The sequence below is a fragment of the Gavialis gangeticus genome, unplaced genomic scaffold (genome assembly GCF_001723915.1).
Source record: "Gavialis gangeticus isolate Ggan-Ray unplaced genomic scaffold, GavGan_comp1, whole genome shotgun sequence".
In the NCBI taxonomy this organism is placed as follows: Eukaryota; Metazoa; Chordata; order Crocodylia; family Gavialidae; genus Gavialis; species Gavialis gangeticus.
In genome coordinates this window covers 50,462,512-50,486,001 of record NW_017729032.1, presented here as the reverse complement: position 1 = coordinate 50,486,001, position 23,490 = coordinate 50,462,512, and the positions used below count along the sequence as shown (strand labels likewise).

At 42.0% G+C, this 23,490-nt stretch overlaps 1 protein-coding gene across 1 annotated transcript in view; it reads right to left on the bottom strand.

Moving 5' to 3' along the window:
- FRY (FRY microtubule binding protein) overlaps window positions 1-23,490 on the bottom strand; it is a 480,115-nt gene that overhangs the window by 238,922 nt on the left and 217,703 nt on the right. The window contains exons 17-24 of the mRNA XM_019523795.1: window positions 19,437-19,544; window positions 11,156-11,411; window positions 8,067-8,249; window positions 6,920-7,006; window positions 4,404-4,663; window positions 3,885-4,074; window positions 2,729-2,853; window positions 1,805-1,862 (exon numbers count right to left, since the gene is read on the bottom strand). Coding sequence (XP_019379340.1) covers window positions 1,805-1,862; window positions 2,729-2,853; window positions 3,885-4,074; window positions 4,404-4,663; window positions 6,920-7,006; window positions 8,067-8,249; window positions 11,156-11,411; window positions 19,437-19,544 — 1,267 coding nt within the window. The remainder of the gene's footprint in view (window positions 1-1,804; window positions 1,863-2,728; window positions 2,854-3,884; window positions 4,075-4,403; window positions 4,664-6,919; window positions 7,007-8,066; window positions 8,250-11,155; window positions 11,412-19,436; window positions 19,545-23,490) is intronic.

The window sequence follows — 23,490 nt, the reverse complement described above, 5'->3', positions numbered from 1 at the left end:
GACCTGCCTCTAATGAACCCATGTTGGTTGCCCCTAAGCATGATCTCCCCTGCTGGCCCCTCGTGGATATGCGCCAGAATAATTTTCTCAAAAAGCTTGCCCAGGATTGAGGTAAGACTAACTGGCCTATAGTTTCCCGGGTCTTCCTTCCTCCCCTTTTTGAAGATGGGAACCATGTTGGCCCTCTTCCAGTCCTCTGGCACCACACCAGAGCACCACCGGTGCTTGTAAAGCCGTGCCAGGGGTCCTGCAATGACCTCAGCCAATTTCCTTAGTACTCTAGGCTGGAGATCATCCGGACCAGCTGATTTGAATACATCCAGTCCCTCCAGAAGTTCCCTAACTAGTTCCTCACTAACCCTTGGCCTAGGTGTGCCTCCCCTGGGGCCTAAGGGGGGCCCAGCGGGGGGGTGACTATTCAAGTCCCTGCTTAGGAAAATGGAGGCCATGTCCTGGGCTGGAGTGGGGATGGAGTCTAAGGTGCTGGAGCAATACAAGCAATGGGCGGGGAGTGGAAGGGGGGGGTGGGACAAGGGGAAGGGGTCAAGCTTCTTGATCTCCCCCATTGCCTGCACCCCATTGCTTGCTCCCTACTGCCTCCCCCACTGCCTGCTCCCCTACAGACTTCCCACCATCTGTCCCCCCCACTGCCTCCCCCACCAGTGGTCCCCCACCGCTGCTTTTCCTGCTGCAGCAGTTCAGGGGACAAATTTAAGACAACCGTCCAATAATCAGATTCTTTACATGGAAAATTATAGCGCACAAATTTTTCCATGTATAGAATCTAATTATCAAAGGGCCTTCTTAAATTCAGGGTTTTCTTGGAGTCAAATAAATACGTTAATTCAGCTTTTAAGCATCTTGTACCTACATCAAGTCTGTTTTCAAAGCAATTTACTTTGCATCTCAGTTGAGCGCTATACCAAAGGGGGACAACAGAAACACTAGCCTCAGGCACTAACTCTAGTGGGGAAGGAGGGACACAAAAAGAGCAACAGTTGCATTGCTGGCTTTGCTACTGCCATGGGAGCGTCAGTGCAACCACTGACACTACCCTGTGAGTAGCTGCTTGGCCAGGGCCCTCAAGCACCCACTTACACCTCTGCCTTAGGTCTCAATAAGTAAACCTTTCTTCTAGCAAATAATCAAAAGAAATTAGCCTTCCTGAATAATAACTGTGATAGTGCAGCTATATTGCATCTGGTACCTGAGCTACTCTGTGTAGTGTATACATGCCTATAGAGCTATGTGAATGAAATGGTTAAAAAGGGAAGTACCATAACAAGAAGGTGCAGACAGAATCTGGTTTGCTACAGTTAAATTGGTACATTGAGAGTGAAGTAACTACACTGATATAATATCACCAAGTCAATGTGGCTTTAAGACAACCCACAGTCCTTGGTAAAGTCCTATTTATGCAATACATACAAAGTATATTTAAATACTGTTGTGAAACATGGTTGTGGCCCAATTGTGTTACAAGATTCTTTTTTATTATCATTGTAAGTGGGTTTCCTAGTTCACAATGAAAAGCTTCCGTGTATTTAACTTGTATTTTTTCCAAAAAGTTTTATATACTGTATATTTATACAAGTATTGAATTATAAAATAAATTCAGTTTTAAATATTGCTTAAAATAGCTGTTATACAGTTATTTAAGATTTTTTAAATTAAAAAGTCCAGTTGGACCTTATAGCCAATCACATGTACTCCTTTATGTCAAAGCATGTATTGTCAAAGAATTATATTTACAATCATTAAATTCATGTTGTTATTTCAGCAAGTACACATTACTTCCACCAACCTCTGGTCTTCTTTCTAGGGCTTCTTTCATTAGTGGATGAAGTTCTTCTACTAATTCCCTAAATAAAAATAAGTAAATAAATGTGTAAATACAGTTCTTCATAATTAAGCTTTTTCATAAATTTAATTTTTCCTGTAAGGGAGAAAGAGTATTATACTAAGTCTCTTTATAAGGCTGTTATGACATTGTGGAGTAGGTTCATTCTCATCTACCTCTTTGGGCACATATAAAAGCATAGAATCCTAGAAAATTAGGGTTCTAAGTGATTTCAGGAGGGCATCTAGTCCAATCTCCAGCTGAAAGCAGGTCCATCCCCAACTAGATCATCCCAGCCAAGGCTTTGTCTAGCTGTCTCTTAAAAACCTCCAAGGATGGAGATTCCACAACCTTTCTGGGAAACCTGTTCCAGTGCCTTATTATCCTCCTAATGAGAGAGGTTTTTTCCTAGTATCTAATCTAAACTTCCCTTGCTGCAACCTGATGTCCAACCACTGGAGCACATCTTAGGAAGGGCTCTGACAAGGACTTCCATTTTGCCCCTGCCTGCAATTACAGTTGGGCAGCACTTGCTGTACCATGGAAGTGGAAGAAAGTGCTAACATAATGGTAGTGTAGATTAAATGTAGCACAGGTAAATTGGAAAACCTTTTAGTCTTTATGAAATACTCACTTACTGGGAAAAGCTTTAACTGCCATTCAACCAGAACTGCCAGTCAATACCCATATACCAAACATATACTACTAACTCAGCGCTTCTTTTTTCTTTACTGGTCTCTCTCCCTCCAACAAGAATCAGCATCATACTTACTATATAAACAGTCATATTTTGAAATAATAATAAAAACCCCAAATAAATTTATATTAAAAGAAAAGCATTTGAAAGAAAGGCAAGTAGCTGAGATTTTACAGAAACCTGGGCAGTACCTGAAAACAAGAGAATTTGTTCTTCCAAATCCCAATACAAGTGATTCTGTGATTTCTATGCTTTCAAGTCTCATTAAAGGCACTAGCTGCTTTAACAGGACACCAACAGATGGGGTTCCAATAGCCTAAAATACATTAAGATATCACTAGAATTTACTGTTAGCATTACCCATACTGAAAACAATAAGTGCAGCTATCAAAGCATTGACGAGTGTTTCACTGCTCCCTTCCTGCCTTGCTGGTAATAATTTAAGAGAAAAAGGGCATTTGTGTATCAGTACTGTAAACAGGGTGGCGCAAGCAGGTACCATCCATGAGTGATGATTTAGAGGGAGTATCAGCATGGCATCTCCCAGTGTACGTTGACAGCAACAGACTGTGTGCGCGCAAAGAACTCGTGGCGGCAACAGTAGCTAGAGTGTGGGGAGCCTGGGTAGCGGCAGCAGCAGCTTGGCAACCCCCACTGCCCCTCTGTGGCATCTCTGTCCAGGGTGCCAAAATAGCTAGTTATACTTCTGTTGTATATTATCCTTATACCTATCTGTGGCTAGGTAGCAGTTATGTGCAAGTATGATGCTATGTAGCATTCTGGCTGGATGTCTGCCACATCATATCCCCATCATGCAAAAGGTTTTCTTTATTTTTGAAAGGTAATTACTTCATATAATTCACTGAATTTCTAACTTCAGCAAAACACTCTATTCAATGGAAATGACTGAATTTCTTAAGCTGCTACCCCTCTTGGCCTTGGATTTCAGATTCCCATTCTAGACATGACATTAAGTCACAGAAATGCACTGTCCATCATGTCTTATTAGTTATGTATGTGTTATAACAGTCCCTTACCAGAGTAAGTGCACATTCAGCATAGCATTTCTGTACTGAATATACACAATTTAGAATGTAAACTACCAATATAAAACAGTAATGTGGTCCAAATTCCACTGAAATTACCAAATGTTTAATGATGCACATTATGCTATGAAGTTGACAGTTTTCAGTAATTACTAAGAATCCTTTAAAAAAAGTCATATATATCAAAATATTCTTCTAGCTGGGACACTTTTATCACTACTATTGGATTTCACATGCAAATGCTGTTTAAAACTTATTTTAAATAATTACAGAATACTTCTTCTCAAGCATGTCATGTTACCTTGTTATCATAGTTCACTGTACCATCTGGAGTGGTAGCCATGATCTCTGGAGTTGAGGCACGCAAGTGTCCAGGGCTCATAATACTGGGTTTTGCCACTCCAAAACAGAGTATAAGATAGTTTCTCCACAGAGTTACATAGTTGTCTCCACTGCTAGCCGTGCTTGTTTTTTTTGCATTTATAGGGATACTGAAATTAAAAAGGGTTGATAAAATCAGTAATAAATTTTTAAAAATTGCTGTTTTATATTGGAATTATGGGGCTTCTGTATAATAATAAAAAAGCAATGAATGCTGTGTAACCTCGGTTTTACCATTTGATATTATACAGTACAAAAATCAATGCAGTTGGTAAGAATAAGTATCACTACAGTTGAAAGCTATGATAATCAAACCCACTACTAAAAATTCTTATAACCAATTTGTTGTACTGAGGAACTTATATTAAAATTGGGCTACAGAACTTCTATTACAACCCAAGCCTTTAAAAGCGAAGCTTATGTACAGCGTAGCACTTACTTTGGATCCACAAGAGGCATTATCAGCTGTAGCCGAGTAAAAGCATATGGCCAAGCATAGCTGAGAGCTGTAGGACAATGCTTTGGTAAATTCTCTTGTCTAAGAAAACTGAAGAGGCAGAGAACCCATGGATCTTTCACGGACTGTGCAAATATCCAAACATGGGAAGGGCTTTTTACGTCATAATGGCTGTTTACTAGGACTGCATTCCACTCTACCAGCCACTGCAGATCCACGTTGTGTGTTAATGGTATTGCAGTCTGTGGAGAGAGAAATTTCAAAATCACAGTGATAATTATTTATTTCCATGTGTATGGATTCCAATTCTTGTCCTTATTTTCAAAGTCCTCACAGCCTATTACCAACCAACCTAGCATCTCTTGTTCACTACTGAGAGACTGACGCCTGACCCACAGTGTCAGCCTTCATCACCCACTTGTGATATTTTCTGACCAGCATGTCTGTACTTTCTCCCCAGCTACACTTCATGCTTGGGAGGAACTCCTCAGAAGGCTATCTTCACATAGTTCTCTCACCTTCTTGCAACTCTTATCTTCCTTCAATTCCTTCCTTAAAACTCTTCATTGCTGAAAAGTCAACAAAATAATGGGCTACTACTATTTCCTGACTACTGTCTATCATGCTGACCAATACTGTCTCATTGTTACTGGCCCTGCCAACTCTAGTGACCCATCTCATTCAGGATGGGGAATCAAAGGTAGTCAGAAGTGATACTAGCAGTAGAAACTGGCATACCTTAACCATGATAGCCCCATGAGTCATATAGACTCAGGAGGATCTTTGATCACTACTATTTTTGACAGCAATAACTATAAATTAGAACTAGCCAGACCAGAAAAAACAAACTGCACAGTGCCTAGAGACATGGACCTTGCAGGGATTGCCTTACAGTTATGAGCAGTAAAAAACAACTGGAGAAACAACTGTGCTAACCCACCCTTTATGCACCCCACTACAGAGCACAAGAGGGCACGGAGGCCATCAATGGACACCATTTTTCCAAAAATATTAGTTTCACATCCCAGAGTGCCCAACAGAATATGTGTGTACAGTTATTTAGTCTAGAGAAGAGAAGCCTGATAGGAGATTTAATAGCAGCCTTCAACTACCTGAAGCGGGGTTTGAAAGAAGATGGAGCTAGGCTGTTTTCAGTGGTGGCAGATGGCAGAACAAGGAGTAATGATCTCAAGTTGCAGCAAGGGAAGTTTAGGTTAGATATTAGGAAGATTTTTTTCACTAGGAGGGTAGTAAAACACTGGAACAGGTTACCCAGAGAGGTGGTGGAATCTCCATCCTTGGAGGTTTTTAAGAGCTGGAAAGACAAAGCTTTGACTGGGATGATCTAGTTGGGGCTGGTCCTGCTTTGAGCAGGGGCTTGGACTAGATGGCTTCCTGAGGTCCCTTCCAACTGTAACTTTCTATGATTTCTATGATTTTATGAAATAAGAATTTTTAATTTTGGGATTTCTGTGCTTATCTATCCAAGTGATTTTGAAAAATTTACACTTAAAGAAAACACCCGCACCCAGGCTCAGGTAGTTTGTGCCAATCACAATTCCAAGCACTTTGGTGCTTCTTGTATCCTGTCCCTTCCTACATCTGTCCTACTTTATAAGTACTATAGGGAAGATGCTGTTCCTTCCTTCATCTGTTGACAGAACTTGGCATATGCAAGCTGCTACTGTATCCTGGTACATAGTTGATGGCTGCTAGGATAAAAAAAAGGTAGTGCTATTGCTGACATCTACTAAAGGCAGACAGACAGTGAGAGGCAGATTGCTGGCTGGTTTAAGGTATCAGAACTCCATTGATTTGAAAGGTCAATGACAATTTACACTGCCTGAGTATTTGCCTCTAAGGCTAGGAACGGCATTTGTCTCAGGACCAGTTGTGCCTATGTTTGACCTGGAACAGAAAAGTCCTGGAATTGGCATATGCACACACTACCCTTCCAATCAGGGTTTAGTGAGCAGCTAAATGCATTGTCTCTTCAGTAATGCAGTCCTAGGACAACTGTTCCGATGCACTTTGTGATGTCCTGGGACAAACGGTTAGCACTTCTTCTCCTGTGAACCATTTTAGAATTTGTCCCAGGACAACAGATATGAAAGTTTGAATGATCATGCTTTGTCCTAAGAGAAAATATTTTCTCCTAGGAAAAAGCAAAGCCCATTTGTAGCCTAAATTCCATTTTATAACTGGTGGCAAGCTGAGCTATTATTACAGAAATTATCATTAAACCAAAAATTATCATTTTAGTAGTGACTATGCATACACAGAGGCCAAACACATGAAAATGCATAACCTGAGGTATTCAAATGTTTTGAGCATAACTATAGTTTTAAGACAATCATGTCTTCTCTTTATCTCTAAGAAGTGGCCCAGGGGTTTTCTTTGCATTTCCAATAGCTTTCTCAGAATATATCGCATTGTATTTGTTCAGCACTTATACCTTGCGAACAATTAGCAGCCAGTAATAATAAATAGGTACTTACAGAATCTGAAACTACCACATGAATAAAACTTTCAAGAATAGAAGAACTTAATTGATCCATGACATCAATCATAGGTCTGTCATCATCCTATGTAAATGAAGATAATACTAGTCAATAATTTTCTCTATCAAATTATTCATATCTCTTCTTTCATGAAAGAGAACTCTACACAAATCATGTTAAGATTTAGCACTGCTAAAATAATCCTGTAAATATACAAGTTGTCTTAATTGATATATTTTGCCTGGGGGCTTTTTTTTTGTACTACTTTTACTGTCACAGTCAAGCCCAGCCTGTGGTATGAAAATAAGTTAATTAGCTACTTTAGTGCACTGTTTACTGAACGAAAGTGTGGATCTGAAAATCCCATACGACTTGCCGCATCTGTTATCAAAGGACCAAAAAACTAACTTACTGTTTATTAAAGCATTCCTTTGCTATGAACACACATATTTGTGTTCTCAGGCATTTAGATAGCTTACTGTGTTGAGGCTGCCAGCACACAACATGAATTTTTTTTTTTTTGGTGGATACAAAATAAGAGAAAGATTTTGATTTCTTTACTATACAAGGAAAACATTATGTGGATAAAGTTAAATGTTTCTTGTACTACTATTTCTTGTATGGAATGACATATTATAGTACTGAATTTCATTTTCTTTAGTAGTAAATGGTGATGATGCCAGAATCTGATGGAGTAAGCCCTATGCTTATGAAAGTTTATGCTATACATCTCTGAGTATGCCTGTAAGATGCAACTCTACCTTGCCTTTTGCCTGATTTCACAAGAACGTGGCTAATTACCTCTCTGTCAGAATAATTTGCCATGCTAAAGGAATGATTTTACACTATAACTTTTACACGTACCTTGTATCACAATGAAAAAAACCTTAAAAGAACATTGGATATACCACCACAAAAATGTCCACATCTTACATAATAAAATTGTTGTTTGTATTCATCATCTACTAAACTCCTAAGTTCTGCAGTGCTCAGACAAATGAAAATGACAAATTCCCCAACGGCCAAATGGTTTTATTTATATGGCATGACCCCTTGCATTGTTTACATTATGATAAAACCTTGGTAATTTTAGTTTAGAGCATTATCTCTGGAAAATCTTTTTTACAGACCAGGAAAACTATACCTCTGCCTGGCCAAGTGCAAGAAATAAAGCCCGGATTTCTCGGAGAATCAAAACTGCTAGTTTACGTGTAGCAACCTGGAAACTACAAAGTAAGACCAGTGCAAACCCTTCGACAGCATGCAGTACATTGGAGTAAGGACTTCTTTCAGACTGTATTCTATGGCTGGATCCATTTGGTATCAACTGTAAAACAATGAGAGGAAAATTATGAGGATGAGGTTGAGTGCAAAAGAAGTTACTAAAAAATATTCAATTTGATCAGGACACGTGAATGAAAAAGGACAGGCCACAACTATTTATGTTAATGTTAGCCAAGGGGAAGAAGAGCGACACTGACCTACACCCCTCAAATTACCAGGTATTAATTGGATCCAGTACAGGGTTAAATGACCTCATGCCACACAACAAGGAATTAGGACTGGCTCTCTTAGCAACCTCCTTAATTCCCCACTTAATTCCTGTTTGATTCAACCCACTCCTAAACTGTCCCATCTTCTCCCTGCAAAGGAAGATAAAAATGTATGGCAAGTACTTAGCCTGTGAAGACTTAACATTCATTTTTGGCCCTGGTTAAAAGGTCTGCCTGTCCTTCTTGAGTCTTCACTGAATCCTAGGAAGAGACCCTCTGAATCCCCTTAACTGCACTGGATACTAACATTATAAAGCAACCGCATTTTAAACATTTTCATTTATTTAAAAATACGACTACTTTTCTTAATTCTCCCAACCCACCTACTTCCCAGGTTACTTAATTCACACTGTGTTTGCCCAGAGGGCAAAAAGTCTTCCTGGACCCTAAATATAGTTGGGTCAAGGCACAGCATGCCTGGAAACCCAGATCTGACAACTAAAGCACCTGGAGGGCTAGGCAGATAGGGCAGCTTTCATTCGGAAGAAAGCTGCTATATGTCTACAAATGATTACCTATGCAGAGAGGGGAGATATGAGAAACAATCAGATTTTTCATTGATGTTTGAATTGGCCAAAGAGGTGGCTAGGGGAACAGAAGATCTGTTCCATTCTACTCAGCCTCAGCTGCCTTTGCTCAAACAAGGTCCCCTTGTTTATACTAGGCAGAAGAGAAGCCAAGCAGGTGGGGCTGGCGCTTCAGGCACACTACTCCCATCAACCTGCCTGATCAAAGATCCCTTCCTCATGAAGGCAGAAAAGGGATTACTATATGCAGCACAATCTACAATAATACTTAGCTCTAAAAAACTAACTGTGTATGGTGCTAGTGTGAAGGGGATGTGAAATTCCTTATTTAGTATCTAAAACTATTTGTCATTCTATTTTTGTGTTGTTTATTGATCCTGAAAAGAATTGCCTTTTCCCCAGACTTCAAATTTCTTCTGACATTTTATAGGAATACATGCCCCATATTTATACAGAGACATTTTGAGCAAGTAAAAAGTATGATACAGTGGGATGCATATTGGAAAGAATGATTACATCGTTTACATTTGGGCAGATTTTTAAGAGACATAAACAGGAAAATTCACAGAAATAATCGTGAAAAGCAAACATATTGCTCAGTTTCTTGCTCATTTGATTTTCAAAGTGAGTTAAACACTGGGTGCCTGTACACATGCTTGGGGTGAGGAAGGGCCATTTTAATTAAAGCAGTTTCCTGATAGTTGCTCTCATTAAAACAGCTCACTATCACATGTATTAAGTCCTCTATGTTTTAAAATGGCTGCAAGGGCATTTTAACTAAAGCTTATTCAATGAGTTTCAAAGCGCCCCGTGGCCATTTTAAAATGTGGGGGGCTTAATACACGTGATGGTGAGGCAATGCTGCTGTAATCAGAACACGGAACAGAGTCAGTTGAGTCTGCTCTGGAATATTCTAATTGGAATGCAAACCAGCATGTCTACGGGCAGCAACTATCTCTAAAATTAGGCCCTTTAAAAGTGTTTCATGTTGGGCACCAAAAATACTGATACAAAGTCACATTTGAAAATCTTGGTCATAAAATCTTACTTATCCAACTGAATGGGAGAATAGGACATTATTTGGATGAATGGGAATTCAGATAAAATGGGTAATTTTTTGTGTGTATATTGTGAGAGACAACAGAAGTCCAATAAGATTTTTGTATACGTGGGACTGTACTGTAGCTCACAAAAGTAGTTAATTAGAAAACATCAGTTGATCCCCTTTGATCATGCTAACAGTACAGTATCTGTACCTTTAGTTATGTGATAGACTAATACTTTGGAAGAGTTTACATGGATGCTCAGTTCATAAAGGTGTCACATTTTAGAAAGTTTGAAGTGAATCACAGAAACTTTCTTTTTATTTTTTAGCATTATGTGTCATTTCCAGGTATTGGGGAAGTCTCTCTGTCCCATGTACTCTCATACTTCACTTTATGTATTTTTCTTAAGAAGTATTTTTCTTGACTCAGCCTGTATGTATTTTTGTATACTCAGCAAGTATGTATTTTTCTTGACTCAGCCTGAAGAAAAGAAGGCTAAGAGGAGACCTGGTAGCAGCTTACTGCTATACTAGGGGAATACATCAAGGGCTCAGTGAGCAACAGTTCACCAGGGCACCCGAGGGGAAAACCAGGAGTAATGGCCACAAACTCCTGGAAGATCGATTCAGGATCAACATTACGAAAAACTTCTTCACAGTCAGGGTGTCCGACTGTGGAATAAGCTCCCTCCAGAAGTGGTGCAATCACCTACCCTGGAAATCTTCAAGAGGAGACTAGACAGTCACCTTGCTGGGGTCACCTGACCCCCAGTTATCTTTCCTGCTTGGTGCAGGGGGCTGGACCCGATAATCTTCCAAGGTCCCTTCCGGCCTTACAGTCTATCAATCTATGAAAATCTGTTCTGGTTTGACATGCATTCTGCTATGTTGTACGCCTCATGTAACACCTCCTCCCATAATAACATCTCGCACAATGACATCAACTGTAACAGCTGTCCACAGGTGACAACAGAACTAATTATGAAAAAAGTGTAACAGCAGTGAACCCTGGAGTTACAATCTGGATAGATAAGGCATATATAAAACACAACAATTAGTGTAATAAATGAGCAAAAACTGGAGTGCAGTTTTGTTTGTGCATTTATACCTCGGAGGATCTGTTTTTTGCTTGTTCAGAGGTTTTTCCTGGAGTGTGTATTACAAGCTTCCACTGTGTAAGCAACTGTAGCAGCAATTTTAGGGAAGTATCAAGGAGAGTATGATGCATATCATTCACTTCACGTAGCAGGAAATTAGTAAATCCAAAGAGTACATCTTCCCGCCAGTCAACAAAGTCAACAAGTAGACCCTGAAGAGAATTTTGTGCAATGTGCCGAAGTTCATCGTCCATATGGATAGAGAGCCTTTGTGAAAAAATAAAATATAAAAAATACAAGCCCCATCAACAGTGATAAGCAAAGTAAATTAACATTAATAGAAACTCATCAAAGTGAATATAATAATTCTTGTTACACCAGTTCTTGAATATAGCTGTGGATTCAAAATAAAAGCTTACTCTGGTCACAATTACCGTGTTAGTACAGAGTAGTCATATGAACATTTTATTTTTGTACTTACAAACATACTCCAAGATTAAATATGGCATCTTTGCAATCTCTCAGAACAAAAATAGTGTTGACTTGTTTGCTCGCAAAATAAAAAAGGTTTCAGGTTAATACATACATCTCATGCATTTTATTTTATCTTGGGTATATAAAAACAAACAAAAATGAAACAAAACTCCCAAGGGTTTGTATAACAATTAAAATTAAACTTCAGTCAAGGAACAGAAAAAAATTATTGAGAGTATATCTTTACATGAAGTTAAACACATGAACTCTAACACTGCCTCATACGACTTCTCTGTAATAAAAAGGAAAAAGTCTAGAGAAAAGCTAAAAGAATGCAATGGACCAAGTTCTATTTGTCTGGAATTATATGATTAAGTGGAATTTAGAACAAAAGTTGCCCTGCTGTCTGAAAAAGTGAAATTAAATTACTCCAACCAGATCGCTGTAATACAATTTTTCACAATCAAATCAGAGACTGCTTTACTCTGTCAAAGAAAAGGTTGACTATCATAGAACTTCAGCAATAGAGACTGCTGTGCTTTAGGATCCACAGGAATTCATGTACAAATTGGGTATTACTATATTTATCTTGCACTTAATTAAGGCAATGTTTTTTCTTTTCTCCTTTGGACATCAAAAATAATAAAAATAGGCTATAAACTGAAATTATATTAAATTCATCCATGCAATAATCATTAGGCAACGAAATATGGTGGTGATCGAAAACAATAAACAAACTATTATTGTCTCTAAGGCCAAGTTACTGTACAAAGGCACTGGAAAATTTTATCAAAGGAAATGGAAGTTAAACTTAGCTTAAGACAGAAACTCTGCAGTATTATGTTAGCAGAGTCAGTACAATGGATAAGTCAACTGAGCTAAGGGGGCTTTGTGGAGAATTTCTCCATTATTCTCAGGAATAAGACTTTATCAGTAATTAATCTGGTTTACTAAAGCAGCTCTTTGCCAAAGGGAAAATCATGAGATGTCAAGAAGATATGCAGACATGCCAGATGTTGGAGGTAATACCTCTTTTAGTTTCTAACAATTCTTCCTGATAAAAAAAATCCAAGATTCAGTGCAAGTAAAAGCTCATTTGTTTGCACTTCAGCCCCTTAAGTTTAAAACCTGTCTTGGGAATTTGTAATGAATATATTCAATGGGCAGCAAAGGGTCAAAAGCCAGAGTGTAAGCTTGACATCTGCTTTACTGCTTGAAATTTGAATACAGCTGTCTTGGAAGAAAACCTAGCTGTTGATTTACAGATTCTTTCTGGAAACTGCCAAAAGACACATCTGTTGTTAGGATGAAAATTCAAACCAAACTGTGAGTAAAATAATCTATTATCCCAAAGATGCTGTTTCATCTCAAGAAAGGAGGAAATGTTAACAGCTTTCTGTCCAAACATCCAACTTAACCAAGTCCCTATTAAAGGGGCTTGAGGACTCCAAGTTGCTTTTTTCAAAAGGATTACCATTAGATGTGATCAAAGCCCCGTAATCCTAAATTCAGCTACTAGAAAAAATTTAGTCACAAAATTTAGTGAATTCAGAATTTGAAGTGATTTAACATTGTAATAAGTATTGTGAAGCATTTGCAGAAATGAAAAGCCTAAGCTTCTGCAATGTATGTGGGATCAAATCATAGAAAATTAGGGTTGGAAGGGACCTCAAGAAGCCATCTAGTTCAACATCCTGCTTAAAGCAGGACCAGCCCCAGCAAGATCATCCCAGCCAAAGCTTTGTCTAGCCAGGTCTTAAAAACCTTCAAGGATAGAGATTCTACCACCTCTCTGGGTAACTTGTTCTAGTGCTTTACTACTGTCCTAGTGAGAAAGTTTTTCAAAATATCTAACCTAAACTTCCCTTGCTACAACTTGAGACTATTGCTCCTTGTTGTCATCTGCTACCACTGAGAACAGTCTAGCTCCATCCCTTTGGAAACCCCCTTCAGGTAGTTAAGGCTGTGATGAAATCCCCCCCATAGTCTTCTCTTCTCCAGACTAAATAAGACCAGTTCTCTCAGTCTCTCTTTAGAAGTCATGTGTCCCAGCCCCCTAATCATTTTCACTGCCCTCCACTGGACGCTCTCCAATTTGTCTACATCCTGTCTGATTGGTTGATCTGCTGGCAGTGCTCCTACTAATGCAGCCCAGTATGCTGTTAGTCTTCTGGGCAACAAGAGCACACTGTTGGCTTATATTCAGCTTCTTGTTCATTATAATCCCCAGGTCCTTTTCTGCAGATCTGCTGCTTAGCGACTTAGTCCTCAGCCTGTACTGGTACATGTGATTGTTCCATTCTAAGTGCAGGACTTTGTACTTGTCCTTCATGAGACTTCTTTTGGTCCAATCATCCAATTTCTGGGGTCTCTCTGAATCATAGTCCTACCCTCCAACTTATCTACAAATCCACCCAGCTTGGTATCATCTGCAAACTTGGTACACTCCACCCAATCTTCCAGATCATTGTTGAAGATATTGAACAAACCTGGATATACAACTGACCCCTGGGGCATCCCACTTGTTACTGGCTGCCAGCTAGACAGCGAAACACTGATTACTACCCTTTGAGCCTGATGATCCAGCCAGTTTTCTATCCACCTTACAGTCCATTCATCCAACCCATAAATTTGCTTACGAATTGGCTGGAGGACCGCACCCCAGAGAGTGGTGGTGGACAGGTCATTTTCGACCTGGAGGGACATGGGCAGTGGGGTCCCCCAGCGCTCAGTCCTCAGGCCCGCACTGTTTAACATCTTCATCAGCGACCTGGATGAGGGGGTGAAAATCACCTTGTTCAAATTCACAGATGACACTAAGATGTGGGGAGAAGTGGGCATGCTAGAAGGGACGGACAGGTTACAACTAGATCTGGACAGGTTATAGGGGTGGGTAGATGAGAATAGGGTGGGATTCAATACTGACAAGTGCTAGGTACTGCACCTAGGGAGAAAGAACCAGCAGCACACCTACAGGCTGGGGAACTCCCTTCTTGTCAGCACAGAGGCAGAAAAGGATCTTGGGAGTCATTATTGATTCCAAAATGAACATGGGCCACGAACGTGAGGATGCGATCCGTAAGGCTAACCACACCTTGTCATGCATCCACAGATGCATCACGAGCAGGTCCAAGGCGGTGATCCTCCCCCTCTACGCGACACTGGTCAGGTCGCAGTTGGAGTGCTGCATCCAGTTCTGGGCGCCGCACTTCAGGAGGGATGTAGACAGCATTGAGAGGGTCTAGAGGAGGGCCACTCACATGATCAAGGGGCAGCAGAGCAGGCCCTACAAGGAGAGGCTATAGGACCTGAACCACAAGAGAATGCTGAGAGGAGATCTGGTGGCCATCTATAAACTTACCAGGAGGGACCAGCAGGGCACGGAAGAGTCCCTGTTCCCCCAAGCACTACCAGAAGTAACTAGGAATAATGGCCACAAGTTGACTGGGAGTAGGTTTAGGCTAGACATCAGGAAGCACTACTTCAGAGTCAGGGCGGCTAGGATATGGAACCAACTTCCAAGGGAAGTGGTGCTCACTCCTACCCTGGGGGTCTTCAAAAGGAGGCTAGATAATCACTTAGCCAGGTGATTATCTAGCCTCCTTTTGGCTCCAGCATTCTTTCCTGCCCATGGCAGGGGGTCGGACTTGATGATCTGTTCAGGTCCCTTCTGACCCTACAAACTATGAAACTAAGAATGCTGTGGGAGACTGTATCAAAAGCCTTGCTAAAGTCAAGGCATCACATCCACTGGTCTCCCCACATCCACAGAGCCAGTCATCTCATGATGGAAGACAATCAGGTTGGTCAGGCCTGACTTGCCCTTGGTGAATCCATACTGACTGTACCTAATCACCTTCTTCTACTCCAAGTGCTTAGAAATGCATTCCTTGAAGACCTGATCCATGATTTTTCCAGGGACTGAGGTGGGGCTGACTGGTCTGCAGTTCCCTGGATCCTCCTTCTTCCCTTTCTTAAAGATGGTGCTATATTTGCTCTTTTCCAGTTATCTGGGACCTGTCCCAATCCTCACAAGTTTTCAAAGATAGTGGCCAGCGGCTCTGCAGTTACATTGGCCAACTCCCTCAGCACCCTTGGGTGCATCTCATCTGACCCCATGGACTTGTACACATCCAGCTTTTCTAAATAGTCCCTAACATGTTTTCTTACTGTTGTTGGCTGCATACCTCTTTCCCCAGCTCTGCTGCCAGGTGCAGTAGCCTAGCAGCTGACCTTGTCTGTGAAGACTGATATAAAAAAGGCATTGAGTACTTCAGCCTTTTCCACATCATCTGCCACCAGGTTGCTTCCTCCATTTAGTAAGGGACCCATTCTTTCCTTGATCTTCCTCTTATTGCTAACATGCTTGTAGAAACCCTTCATGTTACCCTTCATGTCCCTTGCTAGCTGCAATTCCAGTAATGCTTTAGCCTTTCTGATTTCAACCCTGCATGCCCGAGCAATACTCTTATACTCCTCCCTAGTCATTTGTCCAAGTTTCCACTTCTTGTAAGATTCCTTTTTGCGTTTTAGTTCATCGAAGAGTCCCTGCTAAGCCAAACTAGTTTTCTGCCATGCTTTCCGTGCCATGCTTCCTGTGTCCTCAGTAAAGTTTCTTTGAAGTAAAACCAGGTTTCCTTTAAAGTAAAACCTGACTCCTTTCCCCCTCAGACTGGCCTCCCAAGGGGTCTATCCATCAGCTCCCTGGGTGAGTCAGTCTGCTTTTCTGATGTCCAGGGTCCTTACTCTGCTGCTCTCCTTCCTTTCATTCCTAAGGATCCTGAACTCAGTCATTTCATGGTTGCTGCTGCCCAAGTTGCTGTCCACTTCTACGTCCACCTCCAATTATTCCATTTGTGAGCAGGCAGTCAAGGAGAACACAGTCTCTCATTGGCCTCTCCAACACTTGCACTGGGAAGTTGTCCCCAGCACTCTCCAAAAACTTCCTGGACTGCCAGGGCACTGCTGTATTGCTCTCTCAGCAGCTGTCAGGGTGATTGAAGCCCCCCATGAGAACCAGGTTCTATGATCTGGACTAGTACTATCTGAAGAAAGCCGCATAAACCTCATCTTTCTAGTCCGGTTGTCTGTAGCAGACACCCACCACAGCATCACCCTTGTTGCTCTCATGTGGCTGTAATGAGGAAAAAAGGCCATATTTGAGATGGAGCTCAGACAACTAATTATTTTATAGTGCATATAGTTAATACTAATAAAGGTGTAAAGGCAGCTCTATGTGAGGAAGATGGAGAACCATTTGAGTATCTCTCTAAGATAATGCCATTGTCCCTCATACTGAACTTAGAGCAGAAATACTCTCTTCACTTCTAGTACAGGTTTCCCTCGCTTTATGCTGTACACGCGTTCCTGGAAAATGGTGCATAATTTAAATTCGCATAAAAGGAACCCACTTTACAATGTAACAAATAGGAATACATTCCAAGACCTTGACTGTACTGACCCCCAGACCGATTTCTACCACTTTTACAAGACAATTTTGGTCCTTACCAACAGCAGACAGTACACGCAAGCACAGGGTATTATCATAATGAGGATGGCAACTACAGAAACACATGTCAGACAATGAACGAGGAGCACAATCCACACAGGAGACTATATTTTGGTGCATGTCACTCCCATGATGCACTGCACAAAGCAGCGGGCTTCCCCCATATATAAGTTACTGGAGGGTATTTGGAATATGACACAACAAGGTAAATTACCTCATTGTGTAACAGGATGCAGTGCTGATGCAATGTTAAAGACAGCTGCACACTGTAAGTCTGAGGTATGTATTGCAAAACTGTTTAACCACAATTAAATTATAGTACTACAAGGCTGGTATGAAATATCATTAACATTTAAATTCTGGGCATATTAGGAGTAAATGTATTGCTTACGTGATATCACAGGATAATCAAGAGTTCAGGCCTAAATGCAAGGAAACTGAGACAGTTTTCAGTCAGTTTCCTTCCTGTTCCCTTATTTGTCCCGTGGACCACAGTAATTCTAATTCAGATGTTTACTATGTCTCTTAAGAACACTGAAGAGCAATGAAAAGAATTTGCCTCCTACTTTATCAATCCTACCCATAAGGCCCTCTGTTGCTGCACCATATTTATAGCCAATAAAAGCTGGATGAGACTGCCTATGTAATCCATGAATACTTCTTCTTACCTATAGGAGTCAATAGAGAGAAATTCAACTCATACCAGCCTGGAGGGGATTACCCTAACATATGGGCAATTCATCACTGGAGGAGAACCAACATAAATGTCCTTGTATAATTTATCTCAGTCTTAACTATTGGTGCAGTGGAATATGGTCTGGCAACAGAAGACATGACAAGGACATCCAAGCATCACACCTATTCTTGACTATATTTTTGGCCCTTGTAGCTGTCTGCAATTCACCATGGGTCTAAGCAGCTGTCTGACTGGGATTCAGCCTGCAGCAGACAAGACCAAATGCTTCTGCAAATGATCCCCCCCTTGACCTCTATGTACACAGTTTAAACACACCTCATGATGGTGCCCACATTGCTTTGTCACTGTTACCTGATAATACTGACATATTACTGGGGTCCTTGAGACTTGCTTTTCCAATATAATCAGTAATAATTCCATTTTAACAGGGTGTCTACAAGACATATGTTAAAAACATTTAGCAGTGGTACTTTGATACCAGAATGCAGATTTAACAGCAGAGTGTTCTATGCTGAAAATTCTCACCTATCATTATGGCTTTTCATAACTGTAGTACAACTGAATCTTTATATGCCCCTACTATATCATTGTTATTAAATCCATGAGCCTACTTCCGTTTTGTAGGTTCTGAATCATAATCCACCTCTTTCATGACAATGAAATTGTTTTCATGCAGATCAGAAGGGTCCTAGCTCAGGAGTATGACAGACTCAAACCCTCCTACCTCTCTGTTTTTTGCTTTTTTTAAATTTAAAAATACGTATGATCTAGTAGTAAGAAGATAAAGTTCAAACGCACCAAGCCTGCCACATTGTTTTGCTAGGCAGATGTGTAAAATATATAATCCCAATCTGGAATTTTTAATTGTATGTTTTCTCATTATGCCAGATATAGATCTTCTCTTTTTGTAGCATGCTGCTATCATAACAGTACAGCAAAAGCTCTGTTATCTGGCACCCATGGGGAATGGGGGGTGCCGGATAACCAAATATGCAAGTTAGCTGAGAGGTGTCTTTGCCTGGTCAGGCAAAGACGCCCCTCCCAATGCGTCTAGAGCATCAGAGTGCCGGGGGACAGGCACCGTGCCGCCCCTCCTACCCCTCCCCTGGCGTCACTGTACTGGGGGACAGGGAGGGAGGCCCCACACAGGCTGCTTTGCCCTGTGTCGTGGACCAAAGTGGGACTTGGTGAAACCGGAAGTCCCACTTCCAGTTTTGCTTTTGATGTTTCGACCAGCATCGACCAGCATGCCGGTTAATAGAGCATGCCAGTTAATGAAGTGGCGGATAACGTGGCTTTTACTGTAGTAAGAATTAAATACACATCACATTACAAAAAGGTGTTTGTTTTCAAAGTGCTATCTGAAAGAATGAATGTACTAGTTCACAATGTAAAAAAACATTTCTAAAGAGGACATTTACTTCTGCATTAGAGGTTTGTAGGTATGAATGCAATCTTACATACTGCTGTTCACATCTATTGTGGCATAAGCTTCAATTACACATCATTTTACCTTATATATGTGATTCTGCCTAAGAAATAATTACACAGACTGAAACTCAGTCTCATTCAATTCCTGCAGATGAGTCTTTTAAGCATTTACACAACCTACCTTGCCAGTAAATCGATCAGCTCAAGTTTTGACATTCCATCAGGAAGCAATCGAGGAATAGCAGCAACACATGTTCTGAAAAGATCAATTTTTGGTTTTCTTTCACCCCTGAAAGTTTGAAACAGAGTTTAAAGACCAGCAAATGTTGACAGAATATAAAACAACTATGAAAGCCAAAATAATAAATTAAAGAGCCAGATCTTGAGCCTCAAGATAGCACTGACCTGGAAGAACCCCATGCTACTCAGGGAGAACCTAAACATGAGGGTGAAGCACAGTGAAAGGGACTGGTGTGGCCACCGGCCAGAACACTTTTGTTGATCCACAGCTGATATTACAGCTTTGGTGGTTATTACCAGCTGGAACAAATTATAATGAACTAAGGCTGCTTTAACTTGGCTAAAGGCCAAAATGCTTTCTGGTAGTCCAGGGAACTGAGAAAGTACAAAGTTCAGTCCAAACCAAGGACTGGGTTCCAAATCTTTAAATTTCCTAAGGGTGGGTCAGGTTACAACAACTGAGAACCTTTATTACAGATACTGTCACAGGATCAGTTCCTTCTTGTATTGCTTTCTGTGCTCTTTACAAATGTTTTTTTCTGAGAATGTAGAAAGAGAAGAAATCCATCAGACAGTCTCCCAACGAAGGCTAATTTGACTCAACTGCCCTATTATTTGGCTAGCTAACCTCAATAATTCAGATAGATAAGATCATCAAAATGCAGTATTAGAGGTTGCACAGTCTTTCAGATAACATTACAAAATTACAGTAAGTAATTTTCACATAATGCTACTATATTACAGTAGTCCCTGGGGGCCCCAAACATGTTGAGGTCTCATTGTACCAGGTGTTCTACACCAGTAGGAGACAGCTCCTGCCTTGAAACACTGACAATCTAAACTGTATAAACATAGGGTGGGAAAGAAAAGAGAGGCTCAGTGAAGTGATCAGACTTGCCCAAGTCCATACCACAGTTTAGTGACAGTGCAGAGAACAGAACACAGACCTCCTCAGTTCCAGTTCACTGTTTAACCCATTAGATCACTCCTTCTAAATTACACAGGGAATTAAATATGAACATACAGTTCTCTTGATAAGGAGTTGATGGCATGAATTTAATATGTCTCCTCAAAAAAGACTGAAGTGAGGCTAAAGAACATCATCATTTTAATAAGTAACAGGTTTAGAAAGGGCACAGAAAGTACTGATTCTTCTTATAATGGGACTATTCAAATTGAATGACAGCTTTGTGGCCCTACTTCAATGTCCTATTTCTCAGCACATTTTAAAATATTTATCAGCTTGAATCTGAATGGTGTTAAAAAAACTACCATGCTTAAGTGAATTTTTAATATATTCAGCTTCCAATGTACAGTTTGCTGAAATTAGTTTTCATAATGAATTATTTCATACTTATCTCTACCTTACTCAAAGTGTATCATAACTTTAAAGTATATAACAACTGAAGACAGATTTTCATTATCAAAGAGATTTAAACATACTTGGAAGAGACATCTCTATACTATGATTCTCATCTGAGAATTAAACTATAACCAAATCTTTGTGATCTATACAAGTATTTCATTAATAATGAAGTAAAGAAATATTAAAACTACAGTAGTTTGCTTAGCAGTTGCCTCTCACCACTGGGATTAGTTTCATATCTGCTTGAAAACAGATAAGCCGTGCTGGCTCACATATGCAGATGAATTCTGCAGGGCTTCTTATGCAAATCCTACATTAGAAACTTAACTAGTATACAATTCCTTAGTGCTAGTCACTATGAAGGGTAATCAGTACATGCAATTATTATGAAGACATGAAAATAACAGCTCAAATAAAACCAAGTAAAGTAACATTACAGGAAAACTTTATGGGCGCATCCACACATGCAAACACATGTGCTTGCAGCAACTCAAGTAGAAGTGGTGCAAATTTGAGGGGCTTTTTGCCTCAGCGCACGTGCCCAAACATGCACTTTGGTGTGGGGCAAATTGTGCCACTTGGGGCAAAATAACCCTGCCTGGCTCCTCCCGGATCTGCAGCCAGGGGGAGCTAGAACCCGGGGCCAGCCCAGCAGTATAAAAAGCTGCCCTGTCCTGGCCCCATCAGTACGAAAAGCCACCTTGGCAAGTAGCTCAGGGCTACTCACTCTCAGGAGCTTCTGGGGTCCAGTCAATTGGTACCTGGGGACAGTACCCCTTGTGCCAGCTGAACTGCTGAAGCAGCCCTGAGAGTTCCCTGCACCCTTTACCCACTACAGCAGTCTGGCAGTGGAGGCTGCTGCCTGGATGTGACCTGCTGCCACCTGCCAGACCCAGCTAGGGACTGCACAGCGAGTAGAGGCATCTGCCCCTCTGGGCCAGCTGCCAGTGGGTTGTGGCTGCAGAGTTGGCCTTTGTGCGGCACTACTACCATGTGTGCCCCTGCCCGGCCATCTGGGCAGCTATCGCCTGGAAGATGTTCCCAGTGTGGTGGCCTGCTTTGAACTGTCAAAACATGTCCTCCTGGCCCTAACTGGGTGGCTGTGGAGGGATGTGGGGGCTGTGGGTGTTTGAGTAGGTGTGGGTGGATTATGGAGGGACTGTGCAGGGGGGCTGCTAAGGAGGGGTGGGTCCCTTGCCCCCTGCAAAGTGCAGCCCCCTGCACAGCTCACAGACATCCCCCCACAGGGCTTTAGCCCCGTCACAGGGGCCACAGCCCCCCACAGGGTTCACATCCCCCCCACAGGGACTGCAGCCCCCAACAGGGACCGCAGCCCCCCAACAGGGGCCACTTGGCCCCTGCAGGGGCTACCAACCCCCCAGCAGGGCCCACATGCCCCACTCCCGCTTGCTCCTCCAGCCCCCCAGATTGCTGCCCTGCCTGGCCCCATCCTATGCTGGCTCCTGCAGGACCCCCAATGACTGCCCCACTCAACCCCCTGATGGCTGCCCCACCTGGCCCCAGCCTCCTGGCACTTTAAAAAAAAATAGAAAAGAAAAGACAAGAAAAAAAGCCTTGTACTCATCCACAGTAGCAGGGGCTGTGGGGGCTTTGGGGCCTTGTGGCATGCAGCACAGGGCAGCAGGGCCTGGCCTTAGCTGCCTGGTGCCCACACTGCTACTGCCCCATTGGGCGGATGTGGGTGGTGTTGGCAGCGCTCCAAGTAGCTCCTGCACTGTCAGGCATCAGGGACCACTGCAGCTGTCACCTGGGCCCCGTGCTGCAAGGGGGGGTGGGGCTCTGCCACAGGCCCCAGTGACCCTGACGGCAGCTGCTACTGCCAGTGAGTGCGGCCTTTTTTTTGTTTTTAATTGCAGGGATGCTGGGGCTGGGTGGGGCAGTGATGGGGGATCTCAGGGGGCAGACGGGGGACGGGGCCCGGTGGGATAGTGATCAGGGAGGCTTGGGGTGCAGGCAGGGAATGGGGCTGGGTGGCGCAGCCATTAGGGGTCTGGGGGAGTGGGCGGGGCCAGTGGCAGTCCCTCCATGGTCCCCACCTCCTCTTCTCCCCTACCCCCTACTTACTGACAGCAGCCTGGGTCCAGCTCCCTGCAGCTGGCATGCTACCTGCCCTGCACAGGCAGCCAGTGTGCTTCAGCACTGTGGTGAGGGCCAACGATAGAGGTGCTCTGGCTGGGTACCAGAGCATCTCTGTGGAGGACCCAGCCTCCTGTTCATTCTAGGCATGGTCTGGGACTGTGCCCTGCCCCGCTTTTTTCCTCTACTGATTTTTTTTACCCCTGGATATCCAGGGGTCTAATTTTGCCCCATGCTGCAAATTTGCAGCACAGTGAACATTTTTTCGTTCCTGCACATGCCTCTTGCAGCGTATCATAGGGTGCATGCTCGTCTGGACACTCCCAATGAGGGCAAATGTAAAAATACTTATAAATATAAAGTCTTCGAACTGTTCTAGTGGTTCAGCAGTTGCTCAAAGACCCACCACAAAAGGACCAAACCAGAAACTCAAGTTCAGACCACACCTCGGCTACTTGGTGTTTTGTAGATGCAACATACCAGATTTTTAATTTCCAGGAGTGCCTTACCACATGGCTCTCCAGTGATCTTT